The 23,694-nt window shown below is 53.5% G+C and overlaps 6 protein-coding genes across 6 annotated transcripts; 4 read left to right on the forward strand and 2 right to left on the reverse strand.

Annotated features, from left to right (window-relative positions):
• Positions 1-448: 448 nt before the first annotated feature.
• J4E87_005054 (uncharacterized protein) lies at positions 449-1,803 on the forward strand (the record flags this gene model as incomplete). The annotated part of the gene is made up of 4 exons (XM_049376671.1): positions 449-505; positions 570-791; positions 854-1,402; positions 1,456-1,803. 4 exons carry the CDS (start codon positions 449-451, stop codon positions 1,801-1,803), a joined length of 1,176 nt encoding a protein of 391 aa, XP_049233527.1.
• Positions 1,804-2,656: 853 nt separating this feature from the next.
• Positions 2,657-3,685, reverse strand: J4E87_005055 (uncharacterized protein; the record flags this gene model as incomplete). Its single annotated transcript, XM_049376672.1, has 1 exon — positions 2,657-3,685. One exon carries the CDS (start codon positions 3,683-3,685, stop codon positions 2,657-2,659), a length of 1,029 nt encoding a protein of 342 aa, XP_049233528.1.
• Positions 3,686-4,639: 954 nt separating this feature from the next.
• On the forward strand, positions 4,640-6,541 carry J4E87_005056 (uncharacterized protein; the record flags this gene model as incomplete). The annotated part of the gene is made up of 1 exon (XM_049376673.1): positions 4,640-6,541. One exon carries the CDS (start codon positions 4,640-4,642, stop codon positions 6,539-6,541), a length of 1,902 nt encoding a protein of 633 aa, XP_049233529.1.
• Positions 6,542-9,176: 2,635 nt separating this feature from the next.
• On the reverse strand, positions 9,177-10,025 carry J4E87_005057 (uncharacterized protein; the record flags this gene model as incomplete). Its single annotated transcript, XM_049376674.1, has 1 exon — positions 9,177-10,025. One exon carries the CDS (start codon positions 10,023-10,025, stop codon positions 9,177-9,179), a length of 849 nt encoding a protein of 282 aa, XP_049233530.1.
• Positions 10,026-14,401: 4,376 nt separating this feature from the next.
• Positions 14,402-15,007, forward strand: J4E87_005058 (uncharacterized protein; the record flags this gene model as incomplete). Its single annotated transcript, XM_049376675.1, has 2 exons — positions 14,402-14,504; positions 14,553-15,007. 2 exons carry the CDS (start codon positions 14,402-14,404, stop codon positions 15,005-15,007), a joined length of 558 nt encoding a protein of 185 aa, XP_049233531.1.
• Positions 15,008-15,063: 56 nt separating this feature from the next.
• On the forward strand, positions 15,064-16,158 carry J4E87_005059 (uncharacterized protein; the record flags this gene model as incomplete). The annotated part of the gene is made up of 1 exon (XM_049376676.1): positions 15,064-16,158. The coding sequence occupies one exon, from the start codon at positions 15,064-15,066 to the stop codon at positions 16,156-16,158; it is 1,095 nt and encodes a 364-aa protein (XP_049233532.1).
• Positions 16,159-23,694: the final 7,536 nt, after the last annotated feature.

A 23,694-nucleotide genomic window follows, 5' to 3' on the forward strand; every position in this document is an offset into this window, starting at 1 on the left:
TTCTTCGCCAAGACATTTCCGTATCGATAAGCTCTCCCCAAAACTGTTCCGATAGCCGGAACGTCTTTCCGAAACTGCACGCCGGCAAACACCATCTGGGCAGTGACGACCATGGACAATAGTTGCTTGTGATTTCGATCATCGGCAAGTTAGCTCGTATTCAATCTCATCCCGTGGCGACGGCGTGAGGGCAAAGAGACGTTACCCAAACCACCGCAGCGCGCGAGCTGCGATATTCGGTGGATTTTGGTTTACCCCGGATTCCGACTTGCCAAATTGGTCCGCGAATCGCGACACTCTCGCGATCTAGACATGGGCCTTTGCACAATGTCATGCAGCTTGTATGTAAGCTAACAAGCGCCCCATACTTTTGGTCATTGTACAACTGCAGTCGCGATATCGTGCGCGCAATACTCATCTCATACACCCATCGTTCGCCATTACCACCATGTCAAGCAACTTCAAGATTGAGCCATTGGTCCATCCTTCGGGAAAGACTTGCAAGGTACGAGTTGAATCCATGCATCAGCACTCTTCTTGGTTTCAGTCGCTCACATTATTCCTCTTAGTTTGGAGCCGTCGTCACTGGTCTCGACCTGAACAAGTTCACGGACGAGACGGTAGCACAGCTGCAGAAAGCCACCTGGGAGCACAAGCTTCTCATCATCAAAGGCCAACATGACCTCGAACCGAAGCGTGGCTGGGAGCTGCTACAAAAGCTCGACCCGGACTCTTGCAAGATAGATAACACCACCTTCGCTCGCGCGTTCTACCCGAAGGATGGTATAGTGGTAAGTCCGGCGACAGAACTTCCGACGCTGCAAAGTACGACAGAGCGCTGATGAATGCTCAGGCCGCGATCAACTATGTCGAAGTCCCTGACGCGGGCGCCTTTGTCTTCATCGGCAAAGGCCCCCAAGATGACCCGCGCTACGGCAAGCCAGGCCTAAACATGGGCGCTACCAACTTCAACCAATACTACTGCAAGCCGCTTGCGGACGAAGACTTCGAGGCGGGAAAGACTCGCTTCCACTGGTGGCACGTGGACGGCACCTACTGGAAATACGATCCCCCGACCTTCACCATGCTCCGACCCATCAAGTTCCCTACAGAAGGCAAGGCGACACAGACGGTGGAATGGGCCGACGGCTCGGGTCAGAGCATGGAAGTCAAGCCAGGACGCACGGCGTTTGTAGACGTCGAGCAGCTGTATGAGTCGCTGAGCGACGAGGAGAAGCAGATGGTCGACCACAGCTGGGTGGAGTACATGTACTGGCCATACGAGAAGATCAAGGGCTGCCGCGGTGCACCGAATGGTCTGGGTGTAGCGAGCGAGGGCAGGGAGTTGCCAGACGAGGAGGTGGAGGCCCATGAGGAGGGAAGCAAGGAGTGGCAGAAGAAGGTATGTCTGCTTTTACAACAGACTCAAGCGATCTGATGCTAACATTGTTGTAGCTCCCACTTGTCTGGGTCAACCCTGTCACTGGCAAGAAGTCGTTCCAATGCCAGCACAACCTCGCCCGCCGGTTATTCATTCGCAAGGGCCCGAACGACACGCCAAAGGTCATCGACGACTTGGGCGAGGTGAGGAAGTTCTTGGACAGCTTCCAAGGGCGGATGATCAAGCCTGAGCACATCTGGGTCGGACCTGAGGAAGAGCAAGACTTGCTTCTCTTCCAGAACTACGGTCTCTTCCACACAAAGATCGATTACCCGGCAAGTTGGGGTGTCAGGACGGTGCACCAAGGTTGGTTGCCTGGCGGTAAGCCGCCCGCTGGACCTGTGCCGATTCCAGAGCTTTAGATGGAGACTGTGGCGCCCATACGTAGTTGCTCAAACCAAGAGGTTCTTCAAGCATCATTGATCGCGTCCCTTCTCCAAATGCCCAGTGTGATGAGTTCCAACGAGTACGTCATGATTATTTGTCTCAATCCTCACACCGTAACCACTATTCCGCCGAATGGTTCGTCGCGTCCGACGCGGTCCGATCGAGGGCCTTGTTGGCCAGGGTATGCGTTGGGTGATGCATGTTTGCGGTCCGAACGGCGCTATAGTGGGAGGTATCGTCATTCTCGAGTACATCCTTGATCGCGCGTGTCACGCCCGTCGCGCTGGGAAGGAGTGATGGGTACTTCCCACGTTCCTGCCAGACGCCAGCCACGTTGACGGCCCGTGGCGCGCGTTCCGACGCCAAGGCGCTAGCTAACTCTGTTCCGTCTCCATACAGCTCTCAGCGCCCACAGCGGCCTCCCCGATCAACAACAATGACCATCCGTCACGCTCTCTGTGACTGACTGCGGTTGTGTACCTTGGAGCGATGCATATCTAGGGACGGCGGTGATAGACAGCATTTTGCTGCTTGGTCCATAAGTCGCATCACTTATCATACGCTATTCAATGGAAGTTGTTGAGCCCTTGAATTCGATCGTTTGGATCAAAGTACATTCTTCTCTATATACAGAAGCTATCGATCACTTCAAAGCACATATCCTGTTATGAAATTTCATCCTTTCCACTTTCTGCCCAGAAATCTCGCATGTCATCGAATACCAGATTCGTAAGTTCGTTATGTTCGCGAAGTCTCTGTTTCGAGAGCACTTCTTCATACGGGTGTTGAACGCATTGCGGGAGCTGCAAGCAGCTATCCGTCGCATACTCACATCCTCGCCATCACCAGCTCGCCGATCAGACCAGTCACCAGAACCCCACTGACCCACCACTGGCTGTAGACGAAGAAGTCCTTACATCTGGCTGGGTTCCACACGTCGAGCCGAGCCAACATGAAAAAGGCAGCGAAAGAAGACACAGCGGCGCTAGCCATGAACGGACCGCGCATCAGACCACCACAGGTCACGGTTGCCCACAAGAAGGCAGCCATGGCGCTCGCGATGGACAGCAGGAACACCTTGGGGTAGTGGCGCACAGCTATAGCCAGCGATCCCACCCCTGCGTTCAGGTCATCTCTGATGTCCTGGAAAGCGTAGACAGTATCGTAGGTGATGTTGAAAAGGGACTGGCAGGCCCACATGGCGAGGAGAGCCTTGCTGCGATCCTCCACATTGAGCTTGTTTGCCGAGCTTGCTGGGTATGGTCCATCAACGACAGCGGCATCGACCAAGTAGACGGCCCAGCCCACACCACCGCCCAGGCAGAGTTGTGGGAAGTTGCTGAAGCGCTTCATGAAGGGGTAGACGAGGGCGAGGAAGGTGATCCAAACGGCGTGTTCACTCGCGCGGGCGGGTAAGGTAGCGTTGATCAGGACATGGCGCGATGCGACGAGGAAAAGGGTTGTGGCGAGCGCTTCTGGCGTGGTGATGGCACCGCGGGCGAGCGGCCTCTTCTTGCAGCGCTCGACTTGCCGGTCAAGGTCTTGGTCGACTGTGTCGTTCCAGGCGCAGCCGAAGCTACGGAGGATCAGGACATCGAGCATGAAGATGCCGCTCAGCTTGGCCCAATCGGCTGGGCCGAGGGCTGTTGGGTTGTGTAAGTTGACCGAGTAGAGGAAGCCGATGAAGTAGGGGAAGGCGGCGCCCAACAGTCCAGCGGGCTTGGTGAACCGCGTGAGCTCGAGGTATGGGCGTAAGGAAGTCTTTCGTGGGACATCTTTGGATCGTGACCCGATGACCGTCAGTCTGGGAGGTGCGGTCTCCACGAGGGTCTGAGTTTGCGTTTGCTGGGTCGACATGTTGCTTGTAGCTCAACTACGATGCGCAGGTCTCGAAAGAAAGTAATGCAGAAGACGAGACTCAGAACGAGTGGCCTCTAGAAGTTTCACCACCTCGACAGCAAAGCAGTTCTTAAGCTGTAGAGTTTTTGCACGCTGTCAGGCTCTCTGACTTGTGCTGCCCAATCATATTGGCCGCGTTTTCCATACACCACCTACCCAACTCGTTTTGCAAGGCTTATCGGAGAGTTTGCGGGTCTATCGGTACATTTATCGTGGAAGTATGGAGCACAGAGAGTAGCCAAAGACACTTCGTATCTCTGCTGCACGATTCGCTTCACCTACCTGTGAAGCGGACGCTGATTGAGCTGACATCTAAACTCTTACTCGTCCTCGGAGCGCCCCTACACGCCGTGACATATGGATCCGGATGTAAGGAGGCTTTCCTGAGGAGATTCTCTGTCTGGGGCCGAACGCTAGCCACTTTCTTGCTTCCGAAGATGTTGATCCTTCGTGAGGCAAAGGCTGCAGGGTTCTGTAAAGGCATCTAGATCGTCATCAGGTTCCATGACACCATTGGGGTGGTCAGCTTCGTGGGGCATTGCGTGGAGGAGGGCTCGTCCCCAAACAGAACTACCTGGGTATAGCGTCAAAATCCACCGTCGATGCAACCCACGTCCCCACACCAACTCGAAACTCGGATAATTTTCGTAAAGTCGGGGCCCGACACCACTTGAACACGATATCATGGCAAGATTACTTTCCCTTCATACTTCATCGGCTCGAGCCGGCTCGGGTGAAGGAGCGGCTACGGGAGAAGAAGTAGCAGCGCGTGAGAACCGCAGCGCACCGGTGCAATAAAACACTTGACTTGGCGATTGACATAAAACTGTGTACTTTGATGCAAAGCGCTCGTTCCCACTCCAAGCTTCTTGTGCATACTTTCATTTGTAGAGGGAACGAACAGTAACTCCAATGGCTGTACCCGACGTTGCCAACCTCCAAGCCCGATACGCGCAGGAACGCGACAAGCGACTGCGAGCCGATGGTTTCCAGCAGTACACGACTCTACACAGCGAAGCAGAAGCCCCGCTCGCAGATGACCCATGGGTTGACAAAGGGCAGCAACAGGACGCGGGTCCACTCAAGGACGGCGACAACATCCAGTTCCTCATCATCGGTGCCGGCCACGCAGGTCTGCTAGCTGCAGGACGATTGGTAGAAGCGGGCTTCTCGGCGAAGAGCATCTACCTGGTAGACGTCGCGGGGGGCTTTGGTGGGACATGGTACTGGAACCGATACCCAGGTTTACAATGCGATGTAGAGAGCTACATCTACATGCCTTTCCTCGAGGAAACAGGCTACAAGCCCAAACACAAGTACGCGTCAGGCGATGAGATCCGTCAACACTGCGAACGTGTGGCATCGCACTTTGGACTGCGTGGGCAGTTCTCAACACGGGTGCTCAACGCGACATGGGTCGAAACCAAGCGGCGCTGGGTGGTCCGCATGCGTAGGGAGCACGGCAATGGCGAGGAGATGACCATCTTGACGCAGTTCATCGTTCCAGCCAGTACCATATTTACGGAGCCCAGGATGCCTAAGCTCGACGGCTTCGAGGAGTTGCGCGCCAATATTCCCGTCTTCCACACCGCGCGCTGGGACTTTAGCTGCACCGGTGGCTCGCCGACCAACCCTACGCTTTCGAAACTACAAGGCAAGCGCGTCGGCGTTATTGGCACGGGTGCGACGGCGGTGCAGGTGATACCACAGGTAGCGAAATGGGCCGGCCATACGTATGCCTTCCAGCGCACACCATCATACTGTGTACCCCGCCGCCAACAGACAACGGATGAGAGCACATGGGCACAAAACGTGGCAACGGGACCTGGCTGGCAACGCGCTCGCCGGCTCAACTTTGACACCTTCTTCGATGGGGAGAAGCATTCAGAGAACCATCCAGATCTTGTCGCCGATGGCTGGACGCAGTATGCGCGCGGATTTGCTGGCTTCATTGGAGGGCCACGTTTCGTCACACCTCAGAATGTAGAAGAGCATGCTCGCTCGCTCTACGAGATGGATGTGCCACTGGCAGAACAGGCACGAGAGCATGTGCGAAACAGCGTCACGAAGGACCAAGCCACGGCAGAGCGGCTACAGCCGTGGTATCCCATGTGGTGCAAACGACCAACCTTCCAGGATGGGTACTTTGCCGCGTTCAACCAGCCCAACGTCACGCTTGTAGACACAGATGGTAAAGGCGTGGAGCGGTGCACACCACGAGGCCTCGTCGCCAATGGAGTCGAGTATGAGCTGGACGTGCTCATTCTTGCCACAGGATTCCTGCTGGCGACCGGTGCGAACGCAGCCCCTGCCGAACTCTTCGGCATACCCATTGTAGGCCGTAACGGCCGCCGTCTCAAAGACAAATATGGCTCTGCCGACTTTGCGACGATACACGGTATCGCTACAAACGGCTTCCCCAATTTGCTGTATCCCGGTCTCGGTGGTGGGCCAGGCTCGCCCAACCTCACCGCGGTCTTCGACCTCGAGTCCACACATATCGCCAGTATATTGAAGGAGGCTGCGCGAAAGGCTTCGGATCCTACTCAGATGGTCATCGAGCCAACTAAGCAGGCAGAGGATGCGTGGACGGACGACGTCGAGAGGCGGGCGCTGTGGTACTCTGTCGTGCTAGCCTGTACGCCGGGATACTTCAATCATGAAGGCGCAACGATGCGTATGGCTGGGGGCGACCCCGAGCATCGGCGGCAGGCCATGCGGAGGGTGCTTCATGGAGGAGGAATGGCCATGTACGAGCAAATGATCCGCGAATACGATGCGAACGGCGACATTGAGGGCTTCGAGGTATCGTGATGTGGCGTCATCGCGGCATTGCAGATAAGAACTGTAGCTTATTAGTATCTTGTATAATTGTCGTATGCGCACCTTTGGCTCTTAATGTATCCATGTGATAAGTACAGCGGCGGGGGTCGCGATCAATGGCGTTACATACACAGAGCGGCAACTTCACAATGCCTGTGTCTCTTGAACAATACATTAGAGGATCCAATGGCAAGAGCGTGTCGTTGGCTGAGCTTTGCTGCAGTGCCAGCATCGTCGCGTGGATGGTAATAGGACAGGAGTGGGTTGAGCAAGCCCGCGGCTCCTGATCATTTCTTGGCACCACGAACATGCCACTGACCTCAATCATCGTCGGGGAATCTACAACTACAACGGGATCGTCGAATGTAATTGGCCGAAATTGCTGGGCAACATCTACTGTCTCCATCAACCAACCATTGATTGAAATGGTGAGTGGAGTGTGGCGTGTCATCGCCACAGCAAGAGAATCCGTGTCGCTTTGGCCGACAGCTGAGAAGTTTGCCTCGACGAAGTATTTGGCGGACTATCAGGCTTGACACGTCCGCTTCTGAGAGCAGGCGCAATACGTGCACGCATATTCAGGGTGTGCGCTGTTCAAGTAGAACCCCATTGGGCGATTCCTGGCCATACATACTCAACCCACTTCGTCCAGCCTGCAACTTTAGAAGGATGTTGACTTGATAGGTGGGTGAATGCTTCGATGAACATTGAGGAGAGTATTTGGTAGGTTTACAGTCCACGGTACACATGTTTGGCGGACTTGGACTCCGCCTAGGTACGGAATTGACATCCATGCTGGATCGTATGAGCGGTCAGTTCGTGCACATCTTGAGCAAGAGAGGGTCCGTTGTGGCTACCGTCGTGTCCAATATATACGCTGCTAGCCAATGAGTACATAAAGCGATAGGTTAAGGCCATCATGTGTGATGCTGAGGTCGTATTGATGCAGAGTTGATTGCACAGCTGCAACATCGTGCATCGGATACTCTGTCATGCAGCGAATAACAGGCCACGTTCTTTTCTTAGATAGGGTCTGTATTACTGGATTTGCGAATTGAGTTCAGTTGTTCCGAACGCTGTCGTTGGGATTTGTAAACGGTCTCGCCAAGCTACCTAGGTACCAGCGGCGGCCGCTCCTACATCGAGCATCGATCTCCTTTGAGTTTCGTACCCTTCACACTCTGAGACACGACGCATGAACAGAGCTCACATGACCGCCGGACTCTCGCCTTGACCGATCACAGTACCGTTCTCGTTGCGTGACTACATACCTAGGTATGTAGACTCGCTGGCCGCTGCTTGAGTGGGTAGGTGGAATCGTTGAGGCGTCAGACGTCGTCCGTGGAGCAGAAAAGAAATACGCATTGGCTAGATAACATGCAGCTAACGCGGCTGATGGTGTAGGAGATCCAAGTCGAAGGCGTTCGATCGGTCCTCTCTCCCCTGAAGCCTCACAATTGCACTACACCTAGTCGAATTAGCGCGACGGGGAAGCACCATGGCTTCCCCGAACTAGACCGTCTTCTCTCACAGCACAGCAGATATTCCCACTTCACATCTCTTTCTGCATCGCCCTCACACACCGCCAATATCACCGCGAGACGTTTTGACACGAAGCCATCGTAGATAAGGTGTTCATTATGCCTCTCCAACCGCTATACCGATGTTTGTAACATTGCGACAACAATCGACCATTTTTTGCCCGGCCTTGTCGAGCCTTCTATCCCATCACCCGTCGTAACGCCCATGCACTCGTTACCTCGTAAACCGATCGAGACGTATGTCAGACTCCAAACGCCTAACAAAGGGAATAGCCGACACACCCGATCCGATGCTTTCGTTCAACCGTCGCGTACACGATCCGACTATCGTACCGCATCACACCGTCGTACCCAATTTTCCTAGACATGTCTCTCGGTCGAGTCCGAAACGCGGAACGTTCATTCGCATCAGAAAAGAAAACGTGATTGATACTATATGCGTTAAAAGTTATTTTTGGGGAAGCGGTTGGCGAGCGGAAGCGTGGTCTCCTACGGAGGCTTGATGCTGGGGGCATACTCGCCAAATGTGTCCTAAGACAAGGAAATGGGAAACATTATATAATAAAAAAAAACAAAGAGAAGAGACGACCCAGCTGTGTACGCAAGTGCGAGCGACGCGCAATGTAGGCAGGAAGCCCAACCGGGGATACGACACCAACCATGCACGATCATGGTGGCAGTGGCAACTGTCTTCATCTGGACTGTGGACAGCACCAATGTCGGCTCCGCCTTTGCCAGCCAGTTATCGTGGAATCATAGGCCGCCTTGGAAAAGCTCGGGGTGTCGGCGTCGCTGGTGCTTGAGCCTGGCATCGGACCTCTGGAACGTCTTGTCACAGACGTGGCAGGTTGACTCCCTGGATTGGCCGCGGTGCTTGTGCCGCTCGTGCCGGTCACGATTAGTCTTTCGCCAGCGCCCTGTGTATTCATTGGAGCAAAAAGAACACTGGATCACATCTGGCCGTGTGGGGTTGGAGGGGATGGGTACTGCGGATACAGTTGGAGGTACTACTCTGTGGCCGTCGTTGCGAGTTGATCTACTAACATCAGTACTGACGTAACTTAGGGGTAGTAGACTAGCGAAACTCACGCCATGCGAGGACGAGTCCGTATTGCAAGACTTGTCTGTCGCGCGGGCTGTGCTACTGCTCGATTCGGAGCCATCTGGAACCTGGCTTGATCTGCGAGGGGATGTGGGTATTGCGAGCCGTTCGGATAATCGACTGGGGCGTTTTGCGGGCCGTTCTCTGGGCGAACAGTGGCTACGCTGGCTCCTCCCCAATCTTGATCCTCGACATCTTCAAACGACATTGAGCTTGTATCGGATGCGTAGCCGTTGCTCCTCGCGATAGCTTGAACCCCAGCTGGATCAAGTACGTCCATCAAGTGATTCACTTGTTGGTCCAGATGTTGCCGACGTTCGGCTTGTTGGTAGACTGTGGACCACCGGCCATCTGGTACTTGTCCGAATGCTGCCCTGTAAGGAGACATCGTCTCGTCACCTTGAGTGAGCGCAGGATAGGTTTGCCCAATGTCATCTTGTAAGTTGTAGAGGGGCTGCGTGCCATACGGCCCATGATTTGGTGCAAACGCCAATCCCTGAGAGCGAAGTCCAATTGGCGCAGCATACTGAGTATGTGGGTTGTAGTCGCTGGGCCCGGCGTACATGGTCGATGTCTGGTAGGGACTGCGACGGTAGCCTGGCTCGAACCCCCGAGTGCAATCCGTGTGTTGACCACCGGCAGCATCCCGGGCAGCAACATTCTGGACGCTGGATCCGGATTGGAGGTTGTCCCAGGAAGCTAAAGATTCCGAGTAGTCGAACTGACCAGCATAGAGACTGTCCTGGTAGCTTTCGACATCGCTGCGCTCAACATGCACGTAGCTGCTACCACTCCCGGTCCGGCCCTGATCAGAGTTGGTAGTGTCACTCATGCTGTTGCTTCGGGGACGATCAGCGCTATCACCCGATGTTAGGTGTTGCGGGTACCTGTGTCTTCTTTCCGAATCAGAAAGATCTGGATACGCCATGATAGTGCCTAGGCCAAGTCTGGTTCGAGGCGATGACAGGCCAAAGACTCGTTTTCTCTGGATCGAGGGCGGCGCCTTAGATTTTCTGGTCGAAAGGTTGTCTTCTGAAAGGTCGTGTAGGCAGGCTGGTGATGGATGCACGCAGTTAGGAAAGAGATCGGATCCAGGAAACTGTTTGCAGCGATGAGGATGATGCACCGAGATGGGTCTGGATGGAAAAAGGAGGGTGTTGTACAACTGTCGTCTGGCAAACACTAGCGGGCGCAGGGGTTGTTGATGGAGGACCTGGCTGCGGAAAATCTTCTTACTAGAAATCCGGTTGTCAGCCAAAACGACAATACCAGATCTCTGAGTCGAGGATATGTGATAGCCGAAGGCGATGGGTGTGTCATGCGCCAGTATGTAATGGTGGTGGTGCTGATGTCCACGGCGGCCAGGCATGCGACGACGAATCGCCGAAGGAGCAACGACACTCACAAGGAGGCGGTGCGCGGGAGGTCCCTCCAGCAATTCATCTGAAACGCATCTACACAAAGTTTCAACCGCTCCGCTCCGCCCCGCCCCAGCGATCTTGTCGATGCGACCCGATCGTAACGCTCGACAGCACTGTTTCCGCCAAAGACAAGATCTATTTTGTTTGCAATGAAGCCTTGGTCTGGATTGCACGTCGCAGGATTGTGACATCGTTTCTGAACCGATCCATGGACTCCTTGAACGTGCGCCGGAGACAGCAAAACTCCGTTGGTTTTTTCGACGAAGCGGTGAGCAACCGCTTCGGTCGGCTTCAGTGAGGTCCTCCCTTGGCGCGATACGATAGGCTCCGTCACCCACTAGCTTAAGGGGTGGCAACATCATCCAGGAGAAAAGAGGAGGTCAATGATGAGGTCTGGGTGTGAGGGTGACCATACCTAGGTACCATCCAGCCAGCAGCAGTAGCACGAGGCTGCGTGATAGTCCTATGTGTCCCATTGTTGTTCTGTATAACGTGTAGACGTTGCCCTTTTCGCTGAGCCGTCGTGATTGGACCTGCGACAGGCCCGCTCCATTGATCCTTGTCTCGACATTGGGATCGCGCTACGGGACTGATAGACTGGAAATCGTGGCGGAGTGCAAGGCAGACTGTAGGCACCATCAGTATCACCTTCGTTAACATGGACAGCGTGAAGCCGTCTTATGAAGTTGCTTTAGGGGTACACTTGGTTGACTTACCATGGTGAGGGGCCAATTCAGCCTAGGAAGGCTGTATTGGGTCCAAGGATAAACGTGCAGGATAGTAACGATCCAGAGCGCTCGATGCGCCACTGACATTCTGCGTGTAGTAGGAGTTCGTGAGTAACTCGAAAGCAGCATCAAGTTCTAAACTGTAGCAGAGACAGACTGCCTTTATCAATCAACCGCTGACCAACTGGCCCCAATATGAAGGGTACCCCTTCGACGCCCCCACCACATGTCACTGGCATGTTGGAGCCTTCCTATATGAGGTCAGCCACCTTGGAGTGGAGGGGCGGGTCCGCGTTCAGCGATAGCTTCATGCGGCGGTTCTGCAACAGCGACTAAAAACACTCGACGCGTCCTCATCTTCAAATGCTTGCGTCCCGAGCGGTATTGGACAGCCACACAGCTTAGTCCAGCTTACTTCGATACCTGGCCAATCGTGCGATACTGTTGTGACAGCTATGGCATTCAGCCCCCAAACAACTTTGCAGCCTCTACGAAGTGGATGTAGGCTAACGGAGTTATGTAACAACTCGCGCGCGTGGATAGCGCCGTCTTTGCCTAAGCGCCGTTCATACCTCTGTAGAGTGCCAATATCCGGCCACTGTGTGGACATGCTAAGCCACTGTGCATATGTATGCCATCTCAGCGCAGCCCTCACGCTGAACGGTCGCCCACTGATCAAGAAGGCCATCTAGGCCGGCGCGACGGGCTGGACACACGATGGATCTCAGCACGGCTTGATATCGCCTGTTACCACAAATCCAGCTAGCTGGCGCAGCAGCGGTTACCGAGACATGTGTAGAAGGGACATATTACAAGATCTGAGCGCTGCCTAGGTAAGATATTTCCGCCGGCTGGGGTTGTCTATGCTGCAGAAGCCACCGAACTGATCGGTCGATACGAACACCTGTTCCAACATTGGTTTAGGGGTCTCGCTCTTCTCAGCTAGCTCTAGCGAACACCAATCAACACAACCAACAGTCAGTCAATGTGCGGGCCGCATTCTTGGTGTATGCCGCGACTCTGCCGCAATATAAGTAGACAGAGGAAAGAAGAGGTATGGCTCGAGACCAGAATCGGCTTTGCGCTGCATAGAGACAACCCTGGAGCGGATGAGCGGCTAGATGCCCAGGTGAGGCGTAGTTCTAGCCCCACTCATGCACGCCTATCTCTCGACACCATCATCCTTCCAAAGGATGGAGCCGATGCATAAGAAGGGTGTCGTCTGAATTACGTATCCGTCACTAGGTGATGCTGTTTGCAAATTTTTGCGATGTTGGTACATGCACGGCTCCGGAGGTCTGAGGTCAGTGTCAGTGTGTCGGCATTAGGCGCGCCGCCAGGGCTGGCCCCAACGCGACGGGAAGCTATTGCGAATGGCGTTTGCAATACCGCTGACCCAGTGGGCTGGCATTGCTCATCGCACTTGGTAATTGGACGGGACAGTACGCGAATGCGACCGGGCTGGTGGTTCGTTCTTCAGGGATCGATAGCCTGCTTATGGCCCATAAGTTTGAAGGGAAATCTCACTGCGCCACTGTCTTTGGGGGCTCCGCACGCGATTCTGAAGTGTGTTCGCGAGTAACCTTGGGTATATATATATTGAGGACTGCGCCGCTGTGATTTGGATGGTAGTCAAACCCCTGCGTGTGATTATGTGGTGTGCCAAACTCAACAACGCCGTTTCATGACCCCGAATTGCGTAGGCACCAGCGAAAACTCAAGATTAGGGTGAGAACTCTCACCGCCGGTTACATCCTCTCAAGAATGGCTCCATGACATCAGCTGGAACAATTTCGGTAAACTTCCTAAGACTAAAGAGATCAAAAACTGTGAACAAAGAGTGAGTTGTCAAAGATCGCTGCAAACGTCAGGAGCCCTTGCGCAAGGAGCAACCCTCCGCAGCCACAGAGAATCTACGCGGAGCGGTGATAGTTGCCGCGGGCCGCTCGATCTGTTCACCTCGCAACTGCCGTACTCGGGACTGACTGCAATTGGGATGATAGCGTTGCGTTCGAGTTGTGAGTACAAGGGCTTGCTCGATTCAAAGCGAACTGCATGTGCCACGAGTGCCGAGTACGGCACTAGCTGCGCGATTGTAATGATGGCGCTGTGTGCGAGTCGTGGGGACGAAGGGCTTACTTGATTGACAGCGAACTGCATGTGCCTGAACGAGAAGATCTCGAAAAGTATCAAATCACAGTGCGAAGATGAATTCTGCACTCCGCGGACGAAGAGGGGCGAACCTATGGCGAATCATAGACGGTGTCGATGTGATGTGATTTGAAGCGCGCTTCCACAAGCGAACATTTACAACTCCGAGTCCAGTACATGATACTTCTACTATCATCGTCATATCTTCCCATAAAGGTGACTGGAAATGGGTTTACTGGGCGGCGAAGTATCGGCTGTGCTGACCACCATCGAATCTACGCCCGTCGGGCAGTAAGCACAGTCATGAAGGCCGCAATGGCATATGTGACTGTGATAGGATCGACTCTAGATATTTATGTAGTTCTGATTTGCTCCGCCTCTTCCAGACGCAACGATCTTACTCACTCTGGACCGGAGAGTCAGAATTAGGCAAGACTGACCACGATGCCCGATTCCTGTGATGCAGCCGTCTGCTATCTAGAGCCAATATGTGTAGATGTGGTTGATTGATTGCTGTGCATTGGATGTAGTGAGTGGAGTCGCTTGTGACAAGGGATGTTCCTTCGTCATGGCGCATTAAATCCAGTGTCCAGACTATCGACCTCTTTCGAACTTATGCCCCGTCGAGGCGTGCCGCACTCTTGCAGGTTGATGTAACTTCCTGTGTAATCTGCAAGACTAGCGATTAGGGAACGGGGCCGAGAAAGGGTAAGATCAGACAGAACGCATGCGGTCGTCTTCGCGGCCTGGAGAAGGGTGTGTAGTTATAGTCCATGCTTACCCCGATCTGAGACAGTCAATCCCTTTGTTCTCCTGCATTGATCGGTCTCAAAGCTTCTCCACATATCTGACACGCTTGACATCTCTGCGAAAAGATGAAGTGCTTCCAACGTGCCGGGCCACGACCCATGATTGCCAACGATAATAAGCACTGGGACGAAGACAGTGAGCGACGTGCTTACAATGATCGGATCAGTTGTATGCGGAAGATCGAGTACCCAATGCTTGAAGGTATGCTCAGACATGATACATCTTTCACATGTCACTGACGGCACCTAGATCTGACGTACCTCGATCATGGCGGCACGACGCTCGCACCCAAGTCTTTACTCAAGTCCTTCTGCGACGAGATGCAAAGCACTCTCCTCGCCAATCCTCACTCTGATTCATCCAACCCGAGTGTGACTGCCGTCATGGTAGAGCAAACCCGGCTTGCTGTCTTAAAGATGTTCAGCGCAGACCCCGTTCACTTTGATGTTGTCTTCACCGCTAATGCCACCGGTGCCATCAAGTTGGTGACAGAGGGGTTCTCTGGATACGAGGAAGGATTCAATTACTGTTATCATCGTAACAGCCATACAAGTCTGGTTGGTGTCCGAGAGCTGGCCAATCGTAGCCACTGTTTCGCATCCAATGAGGAGACAGAAGACTGGCTCGCCGGAACAAACGACTGTCCCTTCAAAGGTCCTCTTGCGGAGAGACCATTGTTGTTTGCTTATCCAGCGCAGTCGTAGGTGGCCTTGCACTTGATGGAAGAGGAGTTGACACTGACGTTATCATCCACAGGAACATGAACGGCGAGCGGCTTCCGCTGGATTGGACAGGCAAGCTACGCTTGTCGTTACACCATCCGAACTCATACTCTCTGCTTGACGTAGCAGCCTTGGTATCCACGACCCCAATCGACTTGAGTAACCATCTCTTCGCCCCCGACTTCATCTCGTTATCCTTCTACAAGATCTTTGGGTTCCCTGATCTCGGTGCTCTGATTGTCCGGAAGGCGGCTGGCCATGTGTTCGATCACCGGAAGTACTTCGGCGGCGGCACGACAGAGATGACAACCTGCCTTGGAGAATCATGGGTAGCCCGCAAGGACTCTAGCCTCCACGCACGGTTAGAGGACGGGACGATCGCTTTCCGGAATATTCTTGCTCTGAAGTGTGCTATAACGACTCATCGCGCGTTGTTCGGCGGGCTTGAACAAGTCTCGACACACGCTAGGTGGCTTTCTAGCATCCTTCACGATCGTTTGACGAGCATGATGCACTACAATGGTGCACCAGTATGCCAAGTATACAAGTCGATAGACTCTGACTATCAAAATTCGCAAAGACAAGGGCCGACAATAGCTTTCAACATACAGAGAAGCAATGGCGCATACATCGGCCCGTGGCACGTTGGAGCGTTCCTCAGGGCGAGTAGGATCCACGTTCGCACGGGCAACGTGTGCAATCCTGCAGGTATGGCATGTGCGCTGGGTGTAGAGGCTGGATGGATACGGGGTGCGTTCGACGCAGGTCTTCGATGCAATACAGAGGCCGATGTTGTGGACGGAGTGCCTTTTGGGATAGTCAGGGTGACCCTGGGGGCCATGAGTACCTTGGAAGATGTTGAAACGCTCGTGAGCTGTCTTTCGCGGAACGTCGTAGAACAACAGGGGCTCCTTCAAGAGACTGCGCAGGTTCGTGATAAGAGCAAGGAGTGGGTAGAAGAGTCTAGAAGTCCCTCCGCTGTCTCGGAGATGACTACGACCCGGATAGACCCCTCCTCCCTAGGTCATGGGGAGCATGCGACCACATTGAAGAACCCGAGGAGCTTGATTTCGTGGCTGAGGAGGAGGAAAAGGTTGTATCCGCGCTTTCATGGGAGAAGGCACATTGGTTGAAAGGTAGTCGGTGAAGAGCATAGGTATGTTTTCGGTGGTCTTTCGCGCCTGATCCTAGCTCAGCTATTAAATAACGACGTCATGATATTCCTTTCGCACTGGTCTCCTACCTAGGTACTCGTCCCTTTGTTGGTCTCCACATCATCCATATACATTCGGGCAATTTGTCGTGATTGGTTAGGCGTGGGCCTTTTGATGAAATTGGAATGGACAGCAACGATCGCGGAGAGCCGCCGTATCCTGCCCATGTGGCACGTGAATGCGACAAGTAAGCTAGTCCATAAACAGCTTAGCGTGGTTTTCGTATCCAACCAGCCTCCCCAGGCGGGCTGAATGCACCCGCATGCGCGAACGCGATACACAACCGGCAGATACATGGAGATTTCAGTGTACATGTGGTAAGCAAAAGACATGTGCTTCTCAGATTAGCTTGTGAACAGTGGATTTGTCGTGTGGCTGCTCTACCTAGGTACCCCCGGAGCTAGGCCAAGCCCGCGCGAGCTGCAGATGTCTGGTGGTTTGACGCCACAATACTGAATGAATGCAGGTAGTGTCTTGGCCTGACAGACATGGTAGTCAGGTGCGGCTCGTTTCGCCGTCACTTTGAGACTCTCAGTACCGAAAAGCTTGCCTTTCTAGAGTAGGTAGTGGACAGCTCAAATCGCAAGGGCAAGCGCTGCGAGCTCCCTGAACCTCACTGTCAATGAGCGCCCAGCTGTCAGATCTTCTACTGAAGTCACGATCAAAAAGTGGGAAACCATAGATTGTCTAAGGTGAGTGTGCCGATTCGAACTTGATTGGCCCCATGCCGCTGTGTAAGTATGCACCTGGGCAATCACTCGCTACATATTGAGCGCTAGTCCCGAACTACAGCAACCACTACGAATGTTGCACTCAATATGCGAGGGTTAGGAGCCCCGCACTTCGATCGAGATAGCGGCTTTTCCCATTGCCGATTACGATTATCCCTGGCTGAGCTGCGAACTCCTTGCCTTGCACCAACACTTGGCCAGAGCGGAAGCGGCTCTGCGATTGACGGGCAATTGGCGAATCGATTCCGAAGGCATAGTGTCGCGTGTTTTCAACGGCTGTAGCGACAGAATCGGTTGCCATCAGTGGCAGTGTGGTCATATACACATGCGCGTTTCTGAATACGGTTCCTAGGCCTACTGGAAGCCGTCAGGGTCAAGATGGTGGCTTGTCAGTACGTTCCTAGGATTTGGTGTTTAACGTAGCAGTAATCTAAAGTATGCGTCGAGGGCCAAGCGAGGATTTTCAAAGGCCTTCTTCCACGTAGCTATCGATGGTGCCGGCAGTGGCAGGCCGTGAGGCTCTGTGGTAGCCCACAGAGCACGCACAACTTCAGAGGCAAGGCTGGCTGTCAGCAGATTGACAAGGATAAGACAGAATTCATCTACCACTCTGTCATGCCGCATCTCGCCAACCGTGTGTGGAACCCTGACGGTTATGTGTGTTTGCAGTTACCGAAAGGGTTGCGCCCTGCCAGCCCGCATCCGCCATGCAGATGTTGAGAGCCGGAGGCGTCCATAGTGATCCAACCATAGACATGACCGCGTACTCAGGCAATCTGGTATAAGCGCAGCTGCCCTTCCAGATCCTGTCGCACTCCCGAAGGGAGTCTATTCACCTCAGACCTTTTCTTCGTCATGAATTGTGCTCGCCAGTGCCACGTCTTCCACGTGTGGAGCCGCTCGCAATTCACTGGAACGATCCAGTCGTCAGCCTGTATATGCACTCAAAGGCGCCTCGAGACCCAAGCGTCAACCATGGGGTTCCTAGCACTCGCTTTACCCGCTATACCTGCGAATACAGCAACTGGCTCATGCGTGACGAGGAGGTCTGCCTCGCGCTCAGCCATGACCATCGGTTGCAGTACAGCGGACGATCCAGGATAGGGGTGACGTGGATGAGACATGGTAAGAGCATTCTAGATCCAAACTTGCATTCGTTCGTAGGTTTGCCTGCTGCTGGTGGAGGTGCGAGAGATCCTAGGCGGGTATCTTCTTGCTGACGCGTGTCATCAGTGGCCCGTTAGCAGGCTCAGTCGACACAGCGCCGCGGTACTGTGGCCGGCTTTCCATCGCTGACACGGGCACGGCAGGACTGGAACCATAGAGTCAGGAGTATCTTCAAGTCGATGCACGCGGTCAGATTGTCTTCTTCATCCGTTCGAAGAGTGTCGAACCTTACGCAGTCTTCACTTTCGAAATACCGCCCGTCCACCCCAACCCGCCTTGGGCTGACCTGGTTGATGCTCTTTTCCGCGCGCACCTGCACAGCCACGTCAATGCTAGTGCACTCGTTGGTACTGGACGAAAAGTGAGGCAGTCGGCCAACACTGGTTCAGGTTCTTGACATCGACGTCCTAGCGAGACCAATGTCGTCAGGTGTTACTGTCAAGCTCGAGGCGTTCTCTTGGCGCTGGTCGTTGTTGTCGGGCTCGCAGTGGTGACCATCGGTGCGTCACCCTATACCTCCGAAACACATTTTTGTTGCTGCTCATTGCACACTAGACGCCCCTCTCTTGAGATCAATCTTGCTCCGCTACCTGTCTTCTTCCAGAGTTGCCAGCGTCGCCATCGCCGCCTAGAGTACCTCCGAATTCGACTGAGAGTGCAGCCTTCCTGCTCATACCTCCGAGTCGCTACACCACGACACCCAAGCCTCCAGAAGGTTTTCCTCCACGAGGAGCTTGACGAAGAGCACCCTATACACAACAACAGTGGCATGGAATGCGATATTGGACCCGACTGGCAGAAACGCTCCAGCAGTCTCGATACACAGATGAATGTGTTTGGCGCAACGGGTGATCTGAGAGAGTCAGCAGCGAGGCAACTGATGGCGGAAGACCAAGACCAAGAGCGAACAACGCCAGGGCATCCTGGTACTATCGGTCACCTCGAAAGCTTTGCGTCAAGATCGAGTGTACCAAGTCGTGAGGCATCTCGGAACGTCGGCGGCCAGCACATAATCCAACATTGGCAGTATGGCATGCCAACGTACGACGCACGTAGCCCGGATTGGAACTACATCGACTATGCAAAATCCATGATGCCTATGCTGGCTGACAAGTATGAACGGATTCCCCCAACACAGCCAGCGATGGGATGCAATGATCAATATCCTCAGGCAAACTATTGTCCAAGCGAACCGTGGAACGTGTCAGTGCTGTCGAATTCCCGAACGCATTCCCATCATAGACGTAATGCGGTACCAACCATCAGCATCGACTCGCCAAATGGCGAGAGTGGAGTGACTGGTTCTAGAGCTGCAGGTGGGTGCACGTCATACTGCGACGCAGCAGCGACCACATCAACATTGTCAACGTACTGTATGTCAGAACATGAAGCACAAGTGGAAGATTGGTCGGCGTCGTATCTCTCTCCGGAGACGAATGATCAGGCTATTTTATCTCGACGGAGCTCAATGGGTTCGATAGCCTCCGCGCCGAGCCGACTTGCAGTGGTGCCATCTGATCACACGGCAACACCTACGGAGTATTGTGGCTGGCAGTCACCCAGTACGTCTCCCAAGTAAGTCAGTGTCTTACGCAAGTCAAGAGAAAACGCTGAACGTTGTACAGCATCATGGACCCACACGAAGTCCAGCAACCCCGATACGACGTGACTATGCCTTCGCCATCCACGGGTAAGAGCCGCGAGACTTCAGCACAAGATGAAGCCCCGCTCTACTGCTCTCAGCGTGGCTGCCATGCCACATTCCAAGGGTCCTACGCGAAGGGCAGTCTTGCACGTCATCGGCGACTGAAGCATGGTAGCCATCAAAATCGAGATGTGCGGGAATACGACTGTGAAGAGCCTGGATGTTCGAAGAGCTACAAGCGTCAAGACGCACGCTTGAAGCATTATCGCAAGGTCCATCGCCACCTCGCTCCTGGCCCGGCATTATCGCGCACCAAGTACCGATCCGTGTGATTGTGCTGTGGCATGTACACCGAGCTCTTCATCGCTACGCAACCGTCGCAAAGATATCAAAACTGATATCAGATCACTCCTTGATCTCTCATTGCCGTCGATGGGACTTTGCTTGGTCGCACCCAATCCACAATCTTGAATCTTCTCTTTATTGTCTTTGTGTTGCAATGACACGTTGCGTATAAGTTCATGTCGTTCGAGAAAATCATTGTGCTCTCAGTCCATCGGGACCATGAGTACAGCAAAAATATTCTAGGCGTCTGGCGTAATGGGTGCATACGTTCGATCGAGGCGGAGGAACGCGGAGCGTCGAGAAAGAAAGGCAAGAGGCTTCTTGTTGGCGAAGCCGTTTCCTTTAGCGGAATGGCGGTTATTGGCATCTTTGTGTCGTTGACATCGCGAGGGTCGTGAATGGCTCGTTGCCTATGGGTCATCGTCTTGTTCATCGTACGCACCATGGAACAGCGATGGCGGTTGAACAGGATACGCGTGCGTAGGGGCGAGGTCCATCGTGGCGTCGTTGGGGCTACCTAGGTATGCTAGGGACGAAGGTGTCGGCGAGAGGAGGTTAGCAGTCAAGACATCGCCAGGTCGGAGCGTCAGCGAGGCTCGCCTGCCCGCGGCGGCTTAATTTTACTGGACCAGCAACACGCACCATGGCACCTCAAAGGACGCGCTCATCGACTTGTCGACTCAATCGAAAGGAGGGCTTGCCACCTGAGCAGCGCTCAAGCCTGCCACCCGCCTACTTTTGGTCTTTTGCCTCATTCTGGTGTCAGAGACGAATGGCACCCTGCGGACGATCTGCAGTAACATGCCAGTGCTTGGCCGCTGAGAACCCCGGGAAGGCCCATGAACACCGTACATGACACGACCGGGCTGTACAAGTTGTCGCAGTATGATAGGTTGAGGATGTTGAGAATTCTATACAATGAACTTTCCAAGATCTGTGGTGGTTGCGCGGCGAAAGGGGAGGCGTGATGAAGCTTGGAAAGGAAGAACGATAGGGGTCCACGAGCGCCTGTGGCGACTGTGCTACGCAAGCCACGACCCCTAACATCTCACAGCTGCGCTTTTATATCTTCGCGATTAGTTGTAGTAACGTGCAGCTTTTGGCGTCCATAACGATGTCAGCTGAGTCACATGCACATCAGCTTCATGGCAAGCTTCCATTAACATTGTCTATTCCAGGTAAACCACATCAGCCAAAACGTCATTTAAGCCATAAGATGTTACCATGTGCGCTTGCAGCAGTGCATAATGTTGCAGCTCTGTCTTGGAGGCGAAGAAACAAAATCGGTGTCATGCAGTCAGGCATGCTTGCTTGATGATGGACTCCTGCACACCCTCTCACATCAACGCCCGACCAATATGATCAATGCCAAGTAGACAGGCGTATGGAAGACAAGTGGTAACCCGACGTTCTCTATGACTTGATAAACAATCGCCTGTCGTCGCTCAAATCCGAGCGTGTAGCACAGCCTCCGTTACGCGTTGTCGCGCCTTCCGCTAACCGAGGACATCCGACAGGTGGTGGGCACAAGAACTAGAGACGAGTTCTCGAACCCTTCTACTCCCCAGAACACCAACAAAGCTGAAACTTCGCGTTTCGCACTCGGGATAGAATCGAGATTCATTAGCGAAGACCCTCATTAACTTTGCGATGAAGTGCGGGCGAGCGAAATTAATTGCCACGTATCCATGGTTGGCACGCGCCCAATCGATTCCCGACCCCAATCATCAGATGTTCAGTTCCGACCATACGCTTGTTGCTGAGTTCGTGTGCCCTCATGCAGGAACATCGCCGAGCTTCCGATCAGCGATACCAATGGTTCGGCTCAGGGCTGCGATGGCCGCAAAGTCCAAGATCAACACCTACCGTTTGCCTCACCTGTCCAGCGACGATGGCTTCATCAAAGTACAGACCAATAAACGTTGAGGACGTCCTTAAAACCTGGAGGGAAGATTGTTTTCAAAGCGAAGTTCATCAACACGAAGGCAAATCATCTGCGATGCCGACGGCCTACAAGCGTTTTCGGGTTTTCAGAACTTGATCTGGTGATTTAATAACGAGATCTTGATGAGCAACAGTAATCGCATGGTGTGAAACCCATGTCTAAAGTATGAGTCCGCTCCAGGCTCACGGCAGTGGAGGACTGGAATGGTGAGGATCACTGGGAACGTGGGATTCAATGTCCTCAGCCTACCTAGGTAGTCGCAAGCCCTGTATACGAACTCGACCGCAAACAGCGTCTTGGTCCCAGTTATCGGGTTCCTGAAGTAACACAACGTTGTTGCACTACGTAGGCATGTCAGAAGAGGGCGTAGATCGGGTTGCCACGTGGGACATGAGTGCTTTCCAGAACCCCGTATCGGTGAAGAGTACGCAGTAGTGTTTTGGCACGTCAAGACAGGGTGTATTGGGGTTGTCCATCATAGGTAGAACGGGATATCGAGCCGCTGCCACACGTAGCTTTGTTTTCTGCATGCGTGTTCGCATGCAGCGATTCTTCATAATCTTGGGTTGCTAGCTCAATCTGAGTATACCATAGAGCATAAGCTGCAAGAACGACTGGCTTCGCTATAGTGCATTGGGATGGCGATACCATGGCGAGGAGACTGTGAGTTGGGCATCAAGACCACTCGGTATGGATTGGACACAAAGGGCTGCCTCGCATGACAGCGATGGACAATTTACAGAAGGTCAGGAGAGGACCAGGCAGAAAGTAAATCTGAATACATCGTCACCATCTTTGTGACTTTCGTTCAATGACAACGAGTCGTTCTCTCATGCGAAATCTAATATTTAGACGCGAGTCTCAAAAAGTGCCCTGTAGTAACGAAGTACAGGTCGCGGGGCAGCATTGACGCCATGCATGCGAGACGCAACCACTACGGGTGTTTAGTGCCTAGGTATAAGCCACACGCACAACCGCACTCAAAATATCTAGAAGACAATGTTTAGAGACGAGAGCTTGCACATTTCTTCCATCATCAAAATCAGTGGCGTGGACCGACTCGGAGTGGCCGAATATTCACTCAAGCTGATGATGTCGAGATTTCACACTGCGCCACACGGGTGGCGTATTCTTCACATTCACGTCGCAATATCTCTGCGCATCAGGGGCTTCAAAGCTTCTTATTTGCCTTCAGAAATCGGAAGATGCGAACGATCTTGTTCTCGAGAAGACTTCTTTCCTAATTAGGTATATGACCAGGCGTTCGTAGCGCACGCTATCGCGTGATCCGTCAGCTCGATGGAATGGTGTGGAAATCTGTCATCACTTGGAGATACTCCGATTATACCGATTGATTCCATTACGTTGCATGAATCCTAGCGATACAGAGTATGTCTTCCTCCCCATAGGGCTCAAGTGCTCAGCTGAATCCTGTACAGCCCAGCCAGGATCTTCGAGCCGACCACAGCCATACATTTATACGCATCACTACCTGCGCACAGCCTTCGCGTGACGAAACCGATGGCAAGCCTCTGTCAGAGTATTGGTCTTCCCTGGAGCGTCCAGTTTGAAGAGCCATGACTCAGGGCAAGCCCCGGTCACAGGACCAAGGCGTATGGTCA

This window comes from Alternaria ethzedia (assembly GCF_023757985.1).
Source record: "Alternaria ethzedia strain BMP 0044 chromosome Unknown scaffold_10, whole genome shotgun sequence".
NCBI lineage: Eukaryota > Fungi > Ascomycota > Dothideomycetes > Pleosporales > Pleosporaceae > Alternaria > Alternaria ethzedia.